At 40.8% G+C, this 13,670-nt stretch overlaps 1 protein-coding gene across 2 annotated transcripts in view; it reads right to left on the bottom strand.

The window, feature by feature from the left end:
- The window catches only part of LOC120550748 (cytohesin-3), a 34,689-nt gene that overhangs the window by 19,163 nt on the left and 1,856 nt on the right, over window positions 1-13,670 (bottom strand). Inside the window, exons 1-3 of one of the 2 annotated variants that reach the window (XM_039787533.1) lie at window positions 1,127-1,345; window positions 949-1,031; window positions 391-455 (exon numbers count right to left, since the gene is read on the bottom strand). In XM_039787533.1, the coding sequence (XP_039643467.1) occupies window positions 391-428 (38 nt within the window). In that variant the 5' untranslated portion in view covers window positions 429-455; window positions 949-1,031; window positions 1,127-1,345. Of the gene's footprint in view, window positions 1-390; window positions 456-948; window positions 1,032-1,126; window positions 1,346-13,670 lie in introns of those variants that run through there. The other variant, XM_039787532.1, reaches the window with a different exon arrangement.

The following is a 13,670-nucleotide window of genomic DNA, read 5'->3' as shown; positions in this document are numbered from 1 at the left end:
TAAAAAAACACAGATAATATCTATAACTAAATGTTTAAATAATATGTGAAAATATCCAAATTAGCAGAACATTGTAAAGCCTGGTATTGCTTTGGCCCTGGTATCAAAATGTTTCTAGTTAAATGACTTTATAATGTACACCTGTACAATACAACAGCTTGCCTACATTCTACCTCTACGATGCTTATAAATATATAAAAATATAAAAATATAAAAATATAAAATATATAAAATATATAAAATATATAAAATAGTTCTGTTTTTGTCTCAATAAGTTGAATTTACACATTACACAGCGTGCTTGACAATACTTAATAAATACTCTGTTACTGATATATTAGAGATGTAAACCTCATCTGCAGAAACAGCATTTCGTCTTCAGTTACTCACCTTTCCCCTACACACGTCAGCTGCTCGATCTCCGTCATGACCTCTGCTATCTCAAACTTCAACCTCTGAGAAAAAAAGAGTGAGACTTTAAAGTTGAAACATGGGTAAAGTACAGTAGAGCTGGGAGTTTGTCCTGATTCAATTCTTTCACGATACATGGGTGCAGATTCCATTTGTATTGCAATATTCATTTATTGCAATTCTAGAAGTATTGCTCTTCGACAGTATTGAGTATTGCGATTTTCTTTTCCTTTTTTAACAAAAACAAAAGTTGAATAATTCACTTCTAGAGACAAGGTATCATGAGAAAGGATACAGCAGTGGAAACACATTACTTTTTGTGAGGAAAGATGTAATGCAAGTCTATTTGCATTACGTACAGCATGCAAATAGACCTACAGAGCTGCAGTAGATAGGCAAAAACAATTAAAAGGTCAGAAATTACTAACTAACAAGTATACATAACATTGCTCATGAACAGAGGCTCCAGCTACTGAGATGAATGTATGAAAATGTAACCTGTACATATTGTATATGCTCATATGTGCAAACACACACCTCAATATCATCGAGCAGCTCTCTTTTCCTGCGTCGGATGTTTGACAGCTCATCCCTCTCTTCCAGGGAAAGATCCTCAGGAACTGAAACACAAGATGGAGAAAACACAGCAGACCTTAAGGTCTGCCTCATTTTGTACACACCTCGCATCACTATATACTGTACCCACTCAGCTCACCGCAGATGAGAACAAACAGAAATTAATCCAATCTATCCATCCATCTTCGTCCGCTTATCCGGACTTATCCAATCTAGCACCTACAAATTCTGGAGGCGTTCACACAACCAGAGTTGTAAAATCCTCCGCATTCTCCGCATGCTGTAAAGTGACGGGGCTGCTGTTGCTTGATCAGCTGCAGCAACACACATCAAGAACGTGCATGTTCGTCTTAATTAACTAGAGAAAGAAAGGAGGCAAAGGATCTTAATTATTCCACTTGAAAGTGTTTTGCCCCTTCTCTCCGTCTCCACTTGGCTCAGGGGGAAATTCTATTAATAAAACCAATCCAGATTAAGTTTTCTTTCATTAAAAGTGAATTTGTTAATTTAACACTGATTCCCCAGCCGTGAGGGTTTCACAGCTCCAGGCGAAAAGAGGGGATTTCTGTTCAATGTTTCCTTCCCCTCTTCTTTACTCTGTAATTTCCATCTCATTCTTGTTTTTCAATCTTTTATCCTACTCCTCTCTGTTTCACCCCCCCCTAACCCCCCGCACACGCACGCACGCACCCACACACCCACACACACACACACACACACACACACACACACACACACACACACACACACACACACACACACACACACACACACACACACACACACACACACAGTGCAATCTCGCTTCATTAAGCCAGCTTAGAGGCAAAAAACACAAATCTCTCAATGGGAAAACAGCACATCTAATATCACAGTTGCAGCTTTGTGCCTACAGTATGTGTTGCTGAAGGAGAGATGTAAAAAAAAAAAAAACATAGTTTTTTCCTTTTAATTTTTTGCCCTTATTTTCCCTCGCGGACGGGAAACAGCGCCAATTAAAGTAAAAGAAGGTCACTGGGCTCAAGAGGAAGCACTGACTTTGTAATCCATAGCTTGTAAGAGTTGCGTTCAGGGGAGCAGAGTATTGTTAAAGATGGTATTCACATTAAGACTGAGACAAAAGGCGCTTCCTAACCTAGTTATGTAATCCTGAAGCGCCGTGATGAGGGTCAGGTAAATAGCGGGAGAAACTGAGGGATTTCCTTTGCGGGCCATGTTTTTAATAGACAAGAGTGGGGGATATAAATACACAATGACTGAAAGTATGAAAATCAAGATGTTAGTTAGTGTTGCTGACCTTGGGCTACCTCACAGCACTTACGCAATACAAATGTGAGCGCTGTAAATGTGGCTCCGAAACCAATTAGTGCTCTTAAAAAAAGTTTCCTGGCTGTTTTACACAATTCTTTAATCTTGAGGAATGCTTTCTGCATCTGTCCATCTGTCCTACAGGATATCTCAAACACAGCAGAAGACACCCTGGGTATCCTGCTCTGCCTTTGAGAAAATGAAAGCTCAGATGGGCCGATCTGGAATCTCCTCCTTATGAGGTCATAAGGAGCAAGGTTACCTCCCCTTTCTCTGATTTGCCCGCCCAGAGAATGTGGCCCACCCATGAGAGAGAGACATCATGGCTTTCAAATGAGAAAAGTGGCAGTTGGTCAAGGCCACACCCCCACCCTCCACCTTGCCCCCCCCCCTCTCCTCCTCAATAGCTACAGACACAGAAATGGCACATCCTAAGGAAAGCTCATTGTGGGACTGGCTCTAGTGGCTGTAATTCTGCACCAAGGCAGAATTTCGGGAAAGAGACTTCAGATACTGTATTAGGGGACCACTAAGGTCTATATAAAAGCATCCAAAGAGCACCATGTCATGGGACCTTTAAGGTTGTACTGCTATAATTATTATGTGTCATATTTCTTTATCTCTCCATCTCTCCCTCTCCCAACTGGTTGCGTCAGATGGCAGCCCACCTAGAGTCGGGTTCTGTCCGACGTTTCGGTAAGTTTTTCTTCTCCGCTGTCGCAACGAACGCTTGTGAGTGTAGTCTAGACCTACTCTATCTATAAAGGATCCAGAGATAACTTCTGTTATGATTTGGCACTATAAATAAAATTGAGATTGAACTGAAATTGAAACTTGAAGTAATATTTTGACATTTTGGGAATTGCCCCTTTTTGCTTTCTTGCAGAGAGCTATATGGGAAGATTGATACCACTCTTATGTCTGTCCATTAAATAGAAGGCTAGAGCCAGCAGGCGGTTAGCTTAGCTTAGCATAAAGACTGGAAATGGGAGAATAGCTAGCCTGGCTCTGCACCACTAAAGCTAATTAACTTGTTATATCTTGTTTGTTTGATCACATTTTCTTACGTTCAGAAAGACAGGCTAGCTGATTCTCCCTGCTTCCAGTCTTTATGCTAAGCTAATCTAACCGGCCGCTGACTGAGAGTGGTATCAACCTTCCATCTAACTCTTGGCAAGAAACAGAATTAGGGTTTTACCAAAATGTAAAACTATTCCTTTACACTTGCTGGGCTAATGAGAGGGTTACAATAAAATGTCAAAATATTTGACATTTTGAAAATTTGACAAACATTTTGATGCATTTCATCTCTATGTTTTGAAGGTTTTTGAAGGTGAAAAAAAGACAAAAAGTGATTGGCTTTTTGAGGAAACGCATCATTTAAAAAGGTCAACATTTCAAACTTCAAATTCTGATAAAACTGAGAGATTAGACCTACACATATTTATAATTTTTCAATTCGTTCATGAATTGGTGTGACAGAGATCACACACAAACCACACTATATTTTGCAGAGCTGAAACTTCACCGAGCACCATCAGCAGCAGCATGCTAACACACTAAACTAAGATGGTGAACATGGTAAATATCACCTGCTAAACATCCGCATGTTAGCTTTATAATTATGAACATGTTAGCATACTGATGTTAGCATTTAGCTCAAAACACCTAAGAACAGCCATCAATGCTAGTATGGCTATGGAACAACAAAAAGTCAAAAATACCTTGGTTCCTGTTTCTCAAATGTATAGCCTATATTTGTAAATATTAGTTTTCTTTGTCTTTGATAATAAAGATAATTAACTTACTACTACTTAATACATTTGGAATTTCTGCTTGGACAAAACAAGCAATATTATTATGTTGATTTGTGAGGGGCATTTCATATTTTTTTTACATAGACCTAACCAGTCTATATTAATCAGCAGATGAATCAATAATGGAGAAAAAAAAAGTTGCAGCCCTAATATCGGGATTCTTCTGTCTTTTTGAATATGTTGCTCAGAGTAAATTGATGAGCAAGCAGCAGACAGCTCCATGTTTTCCATTGACCTGAGGACGTGCATTAGCTAATGGAGATATTTCCACCGGCTGCAACAATGTGCATGACTGCAATCTTGATTCATTACAAATCTAATAGAAAGCAGAGAATGCTTGCTTTAATAAATGCCTAACAACATTAATGGTACAGCATTGCCATTTTCCTCCAATCCAGGTCTCTCTACTGTATTATATACTGTAATATATGTCTTTCAAACCACACAATTCCTAATAGAGAGGACTATAAAACCAGTGCTAAGGTCTCTGTTTTAGTGGATAATCTTGTTTAGTGTTGGGGGGGGGGGCTCTTCTACAGAGGTGGTCCACCAATTACATTATTAACACACCTCCCCCTGTGACCTTCTATATGACTCATTCAGGAAATGAGTTTAGTGTCTTCAACAAGCACAGAGGCTGGCCGTTACCTCTGCATTGACTCAAACCAAACACAGCCACGCTTGAATGGTAATCTACTAAAATCCTTTATGGTGTGAGTCATTGCTTCATAGTAAACAGTAGACCTTATGAGGGTCCAATTGTCCAGTAGTGGGGTATCTGTAGTTGGTGAGGAGCTGATTTCAATTTGTGTGTGCAAAAAACTAGACTTTTTTAACCTTTTCAATGAAATCTGCTATGTGGCAGTTCAGAAATCCACTGCATTGAGCGGCGGGTTGAGAGGGTCCAAAGGGTTTAAACTCCAACATGTGCACCAGAGAACAAGAGGCTCCGGTAATTCCCCCCCTAAAAACAAAATCCCTCAAAATCTACTTTTAGGAGTAAATCCCCTGCTGCTCTTCACACCCAAAACTATCAACTGTCCCTGGCCACCCACTGATACCAGAGGCTTGGATGGCATTTAAACCTATGCACGAATGCTCTGGCAATCTCAAACCCCACACCAGTCCGCATCAACCTTGAGTTCCATAACATTCACATTTATTTTGGTCACATCAATATATGTTTAGGCCTTTTGTTAGAGTGGACAAACAGAAAGGGGGGAAACTAATCTAATTTTAAAGCCTTTTGAAGTGATTCAAGGACTTAAAACCAGGGTTCATAGCAGTTTCGAGGTACTTGGAGCACATGGAGCTCAGAATGAAAATCCCACGCTCACTTAACACTGGCTGCAGTCCCAGTTTTCACTGACTTGTGTAAGTGAGAGAGGATTTGTCCAGATCTACTGGCTTTAAAATAGCGACTTTAATGGCTGTAATGTCTTTTAAAGTGGATGAGCTCTAAAAATAAAAATAAAAGAGATAGCCCTGTTACCCTGGCTGGCCCTGCAGCACTCTGTGACACATGCAAGGAACCCACCACCCCCAATCCCTCTAACTGTAGGCGAAGACATGCTCTGTATTAAAGCCTGGGTCATACATACAGACAGACAGACACGTGCATAAAACTGCACATGAGCACGCTGGCATTAATCCCCCACGCTCGCCCTCCCCGCCGCTCTTTAAGTCTAATACGAGTCCGTTAGAGCGGAAGTGTCATGTATAACAGCATATGCACAGATGCTGCCGCCAAACCAGCCGCTGCCTGCCTACTTTGTGATGAAATGATGCGACAGTGTGTGTAGCAGCAGATAGTCAGGCGTAGCTGTCTGCAGAGGCACTTTGGCTCGGAGCCATAAAGCAGGAATGCTGGGACGTCAGCACAAAGGCCAACGTGAGGAGGTGAAGGAGGTCATGATACAGACGGTGAAAGGTCATGTACACAGGAGTCTACGAGCATGTGCAACAAGCTACCATGTAGCAATACAGATGAGACTGAAACTTCAGCATTAAAAAAACAAGAAAACATTCAAAAATTGGAATTTGTAAATTACTAAAAACTTGGATGAAACCTCAACGGTATGTCGCCTGGTTCACGTACTCCATACATCTAGATAAGGATAGTACATTTTTAATAAAGATTGTTACGTTGTTTTTTTAAGACATTTGTTTTAGTTGCCTTTAATGACCAGACAGAGCAGAACTTTGTAGAGATTTTAGGTAGCAGTGATTACAGCTAAAACATTGGGGAATTACATTAATAGAGAGCGTTGGTGAATATCATGGATGTGGAAGAAACCATGCTGCCAAACATGCAAATTTTCATGGGAGCTGTAGTTTGTTTAATAAAAGGTTGTTTAAATTTAAATTAATTCCACGTGCTGTGATTGATGCTCATTTGATTTTGATTTTTTATGTATTTCTGTGAAGAAAAAAAATCAGAGACTATAACCACTGTGTGTGGTATCTCTGTCAGTGAAATCAAGCATTACTACAGCACACTGTGCTGTAGCCTGTTCAGCAATAATTCAGTTACTAACAGTCCTGGCCGTTGCGTGAGAAGAGAGATTTGGGGAGCTAATATGGCTTCTGGTTTTTAACTACATCTGGGGTCACAAGGAGAATCTGGGGCTCGGGGAGCTGAATAGCCCTCACCCTGATTGCTCTGGTTAATCTGCAGTTTTGGGGAGGGATCTCCTGCTGTGAGTGCATTTGTGCGTGTGTGTTGTAGCATGGGAGGTGGTCTGCACACGATGTTCTCCTTATATCACACATCTGCTCGGCATCAGCACTATGTCAATATTTGATTCGATGAACACTGCCAGCAGAATCTGAGGGGGTTCCGCTGCCATATGCTGGCGGCCAAAGTAACCATAATCTGATGATTTGATCGGCCTGAGAGCGTATTAGATGGATGCTGTTTCTCCTGGCGTCCTGGCAGGATGAGGGGCTTTCACAGGCTGAGTGCAGTCCAAGTGGCTCCCAGTTCACTCCCTGCAACAGATCTCACATGATCAGCCAGGTTTTAGGCCGACTTTACAGGGAAGCTGTAAAAGTTTTGTCTATAGAGTCTATGTTAATATATTTCACTTTTATTCTTGCACGGTACTAGGATATCTAAAATTCAACAAAATGTGGCTGAATACTGGTGTTACAGAGGTAAAGCCTCTTTACTACTTTGTACTATATGTGTTTTGCGTTAAGCATTAGTTAATTAGCATGCTAACATGCTAAACTAAGATGGTCAACATGGTAAACATTATACTTCATCATCAGTTAGCATTGTCCTTTATAAGCATGCTAGCCTGCTGGTTTTAGCATTTAGCTCAAAGCACCGTTGTGCTGCAGTAAAACCCATAGACAGTATATAAGAATGGACCAACAGATCCCGTTGCTCTGGACGGAGACCAGTGAAGGATATTAGAAGCACTTTTCCGGTGCGCGCTGAGCGTTACTGCGCAGCCTCCAACTGAGAAACACGACGTAAATGTGACGTGAGCAACCGGTCTGAAAGTTGGAAGTCTTCTGGTAGCTGTACCAAGAGAAATCTCAATCATTCCGAATCTTACAGAGACGGAGAGCGTAGCTATATGTAAGGAGATAACATGGGCACAGGCTAATTATTGCTAACTAAAATGCTAGTTAACTTTAGTAATTAAACTTAAAGAGCTAATGCAAGTCGAAACGGTCTGCGAACTTCTCCTGTACTATACGGTAATTCCTCTACTATGCGACAGTAAGTTGCGTGGTTATGACACAATCGTTAGCCTATTTTTATAAAAACGCCTGCTACGGAGCTATAATGTGAGATACAAGGTAATGGAGCCTTTTATACGTTGTCGTGTTTCTTTAGAAATAAACAATGGACAAATAAAGTCTTTAAACGCTTCAGATGTAAAGTTATTTGCTGTCAAAGTGACGTCAAAATGAATGACAGTCAATGAGATGCTAGCGTCGGGTGATCGCTTGGTAGCATCAAAATGGTGCCATAGGAGGTTTCGAGTTCTGAAGCAAAGTTTACCCCCTTGGTAAAACCTCACATAACTGCAAAACTGTTTTAGCATTCCCTTGCTTTTATTATTGTAACATTCATGCTTTACAACCCTAACTCGGAAATAATCCTGGTCCAACAAAGGATGGAAGACATGGATGTGACAATACATTTTGAAAAGGCAACATATATTTGAGGTATCATTTCCTGACACACACTGCTGTTGCTTCCTGTGGGTGTCAGTAGATTGACAGGAAGCAGAATGAATGTAACGCTTTATCTGAAATGAACACGCTCACCACCATTATTGTGAAAGATATCTAGCTTGGGAGGCAATTTTTCAAAATCTGTATGGGTGCTTTTCATTCTGTACACAATGAACGAGAGGAAATACGTTTTGATATCTCCGATGATGCCGACGATGTGCAGGCAGCAGCAGGGACAGGGACCCCAAGGATTGTCACTGACTTTAAAACCTTCCAGTGTGCAGCAGCTCTGTTGGCCAGGACATGCAGCTCTGGAGGTTCAGGATGTTCCTGTGATGGTTGTGTGCCTGCCTGCGAAAACACTGACTTTGGCGGACAACCCTTATCCCATTCACAATGACACCAGAGCTACCTTTGACAGTAACAACAGAAACCACCCACAAAGTTTAGATAATTGCTCTCTCTTGGTGTTGGCTCCAAGTTCACTACAGTTCCTTATAGAAGGATCATGTTAAATATCAACCTGCTGGATCAAAGACAGCTCTGTCCTCACAGGAGAGAAAATATACTTAATCATGAAAAGAAAGTGCAGGAAAGGAAATGAAAGAGTGCCAGGACAAGTTATTAAGGTGAGAATGAGCTGGGCGTTAGTGTGGTTCTCCTTTACTATTGAGCCGCAGAAGCCAAGAAACACCCGTCTACCCTCAAGCCTCTGTCTCTGAACACCCCTCCCTCAACCTGTCTTTATGGTCAGCTGGACCCTGTTTTCTCTTAAACCTCCTTCCACTGACATTAGGTGTGGATTACACATCTCTGCTGCCCTTAATGTCTGTCTGTGTTCCTCCCCGACTCCTGCTCATTTAATTTGCCTTTCCTTTTGTCTCCCATCTGCTCTCTGTCTCGCCCTTGAAGAGCCCATCTTGACAGCTCCGAGCAATAACTTCAGGCAAAGTGTACCTCTATTCACAACAGCATAAATGTTGCCTTACAATGTCTTGCATCCCCCCCACACACACTCACACACTACCATGGTGATGGGAACATGTCGGGAAGACTCCCCACTCTCTCCCCTAATCAGGTCCATATGTATGTCTTCTCTCTCAACACTTAAGTGGTGCAGTTTGTTACAAGCTCGGGTTCAATCCCTGCCCATCCCGCGCCAGCACAGTCTGTGTTTGTGCATTTGTCTTGTTGCATGTGGTATACTAGTTTACATTTTAATCTTCTAATGTTGCACCACAAAACCCCATCTTGGCAGTCAAAATTAATTTCTGTTCTTTCCAAATCTCCCCTTAAGCCTTTAAACAACACAGCCAGCCTGTCGGGTCAACCAACGAGATTGTAAAGAGTAAATTTTAGCACATTTTTTTTGGCATCTCTGTCAACACACATAAAAGACATGTTTTTGCGTAAAACATTGCAGACATTTATTTCAGGTTACTGGGGTGTTGCAGGAACTTTGGAAGTGGTGATTTCAATCCATATTTTTATACCCAAAGGGGGAATTCTTTCTGCAGCCAGGTGAATAAAACAGATGTGAAGCATGAAAGACTTCACATAAAAGCAAAAGGCTTGTATAAAATGTTGTATAGCTTATTTATCATTGGTGGTATTTATCCTTGTCAATTATTTGACAGTTTGGGAAATTCTCTTATTTGCTTTCTTGCCAAAAATTGGATGAGAAGATCAATACCACTCTCATGTCTATACGGTAATAAAGATACTAGCAATTGCCGGTAAACTTAGCTTAGCACAAAGACTGGAAATGGGGAAACTTCTCTGTCAAAAGGGTAACAAAATCCTCGCCAGTAATAGTCCGTCACATACCTAACCACCTATAAAATCACCCAACATGTCGTTTTTACACCTCAGTTTTTGTATGATTGAACAAACATGACATAAAGTGTTAATAAATAAGCATTAGCTAGCTTTTTGGACAGAGCCAGGCTAGCTGTTTCTCCCGTTTCCAGCCTTTATGCTAAGCTAAGCTAGCAGTCACTTAGCTTCACGTTTAGCACATAAGCATGAAAGTTATCTTCTTAAGTGTCGCCAAGAAAGCTATTTCTTTAACTACTGACGTAAACAGATTTTTGGCTTAACTAACTAACTAACATTTTCATATCTGTTACCTTACTGTATTGGTTAATATTGGAGGGAAAATACTCATTACTGTAAATACAAAAATCACCAAAACATGCTACTACATCCCTATTTGTAGCTTAATTTGTTAAAATATGGAAGGAAAGAGTTTAATTCAAGTTTTTGTGATGCTTTTATCTTTCAATATTGAAAAGATGAATTTTAGGCCACAACTAATTATGGCTTCAATGTATCTACTTTAAATTTTTTTTCTTGATTGATCTAATGCCAAAAGTAGTGAAAAATGGCCATCACAAGTTCCCAGACCCCAGGGTGACATATTTTGTCAGATCAACAGTCCAAAACCCGGAGACATTTAGTTTACTATGATAGAAAACAAACCATAAAATATTCACATTTGAGAGGCTGGAACTAGTGACCAGTTATTTGTCTTCTTTGCCAAAATAGTTGCAGATTATTTTTCTGTTGATCAATTTCAATCATTTCAGCTCTATTGTGTCTTACCTATAAGGAGATTCCACATTTTAACACTGCAGAGCATCTCCAGGGAGACGTTAGGTAGATGAAACATCCAGATGCAGAGAGGCACAGATGTTCTGCTGCTGTCTAGCCATTCAACACCAACTACTTACAATAAGCCAGCCAGCCTTGGGTAAAGTAAAGCTAGAAGAGCAGCCGCAGCTCGCCCCGAGTGACTGTCTGATGTCCTCCCACACACTCTACCCTACAGCCACAACAAAGACCATACCTAATCACACCAACTTCCCTTATTACCAGTTAATCCCCCTCAGAACTACAGCACTAGGTGCCAACAATTTCACATACAGTATGTTGATTCAGGTTTTGCAAAAAGCCACCTTAGCTTGGGTTTCATGCCTTCTGGGGTGAATGTGATATGAAATAATTATATAAACTCAGATGTCTGTTAAGTTTGAGAAGATGATCACAAAAATTGCAGAGAAGAAAGGCAGGTTTCTTTCTAAGGGAAATATTTCTAATCAGACAAACACTGCCATGTTTGCACCACTAAAAAGGCCCCTACAGACAAAACAGTAAGTGCTGCAGTCAGATATGATTTGTTATTTCAACTGACACATTCAGTCCACAGAAGAATTGAAGGAAAGGCCTTTTCCCATTCAACTTTTCCCACGGTCAGATAGAACGAAGAGTGCTGATTGACAAAGCGGGGTTATCACGACACTCACACAGGAAATTTGGTCAAGGAAACCCCATTAGCAAACATTTCAGCATGTTTTGTGGCGTCTCTACCCACAAACACACAAGACATGAGCATTTTGAAAAGGTAAATTCTATTCATTTTAGCAGCGTTTTAAATTCCCCAAACTCCCAAAACAGCAGTTTACTCAGCCCATATTTATCCCTTGACTGCAGCATCACAAAGCTGCAATAAAGAAAAGAAAACACAAGAAAGCCAAGTGTTAAAATTCAAGGGCTCTATCCAGACGTTCAGTGGGCCGCTTTCTGGCCAATTTCTGCTCCTGTGTTCTTTCCACTTCTCCATCCAGCTATACAATGAGAGTAATGAAAACACTTAGGATTTTAAGGCCATTTTGAAGCCAGGCCCTCTCTGCTCTGTGGCATGTACAGAAGAGCCAACTCTGATTAGCGAGCGCAGTAAACATGTACTAATGAATGCCATGCTACAGCTGAGTCTCGCAAATAATGCAGTGGCACCGTTTATATTCATTCATTCATTCATTCAGTGTATAGATAAGTTTAACTGACAAGTATGGACCATAGTGCAGGTTGGTCTCCCCTTGCTCCAAATCACCATTATTCTACCAATGATGTCCCTTACAGGTTTTCAATTGGTCTACAAAAGGCCTTTGGTGAAGGTCAGAAACTCTGCCATCCCTTGCTCAGTTTGGGGTCCTGGCTGGGCGACTGGGTAATCAGTAACTCGGATTTTCTATGGTATCATGAACCGCATAGGCTTTCTGGCAGAAAGTTCCTCTCTCTTTCTTTATCTGGATATATATAGCGCTGATTGGACAGAAAATCAACTAAATTCAAATAAACCTGAAGTGGAGCGAGAAGACCTGATATATTGACAGAGATTTATCAAACAGCCTTACCGTGATTGTCCTCATCTATATTTGATAAAAAGGTATCAACATTAACAAGCCTTACATGACCGCACACCGCCCCCACGCCCCCTGCACACAGTTGCTTGTAGCCAAGGAGGACACGGAGGATTAAAAAAACATGATGGACTCTTCAGAAGAGGTAATTATCTTCACTCGAGTTTAAGCGCGAGAAAGTCACCAGACGCCACAATCTTCTGAACATAGCCATACTGAGAAATACAGAGAGAGTTGTGTGGAGCGGATAGTCTTAATTAGCTTTGTATCAACTCATTTGGCAATGGCTTGAATGTAACGGACGTTCATTAATGTCCAAAAGTTACAAACTAAAGCTTTAAGTTATCATAGTAAGTTTATATATGCCGTTGAATTACTCACTGAATTAAGTGGCGACAGCTCTTGATGAAGGTGTAACTTTGACTTCAGCTGCTGAAAGTGACTGGTGGAGACAAACTTAGTGCTTGATACCAGCATATCAATGTACGCACATGAACAATGTTAAGTGATGCGGGCAAGAGAGCGAGAGGCAGCGAGGGTGTCAGTGAGTGAACGAGTGCTCTTATTTACTTTAACATTTATGGTAAGTTATTTCAATAGCTCTCCCACACATTGCACGGTGCTGTACATAATCTCTCTGGACTTGTGTCGTATGTTTCCAGTTTGATCACAGACAGCGTGCCCCTGCGCCCTCTGACATCCTGTCACATGATTCAGTGACTGGGATCTCTTTGACTGGCCTCATGTATGGTGGAACATGTGTTCAACTCATTTTTTTAGGGGACGTTTATGGTCCATGACATGATTTAAACCCCAAAGAGGATACAGGTGAAATCTAACACTGTGATTTGAGAATAATATTACTTTCAACAATCCTTTGAAACAACATTTAGACAATGGTGACATACTAAAACCTCTCCCCTGAAACACATACAAAATAAAGAAGATATTGTTTGTGCAAAGTTGACTTCTTCTATGGCAGAGTAAAGCTAATGAAGTGTCCAAAATATGAAGGGATCTTCCCCCCTGGTATGTAATATGCTCAATTAGTTTCATGGTAATTTGCCCATAAGTTATTTCTTGTGTACAATTAATGCCGAAAGTTGGCACTAAAGGAAACATTAGGGGGTCACCAAAATCCCTGGAACTCATCCTCTGTCAA

Source organism: Perca fluviatilis, chromosome 21, assembly GCF_010015445.1.
Source record: "Perca fluviatilis chromosome 21, GENO_Pfluv_1.0, whole genome shotgun sequence".
Lineage (NCBI taxonomy): Eukaryota > Metazoa > Chordata > Actinopteri > Perciformes > Percidae > Perca > Perca fluviatilis.
Note: the sequence above shows the minus strand (reverse complement) of the source record. Positions and strands in the feature narration are given on the sequence as shown.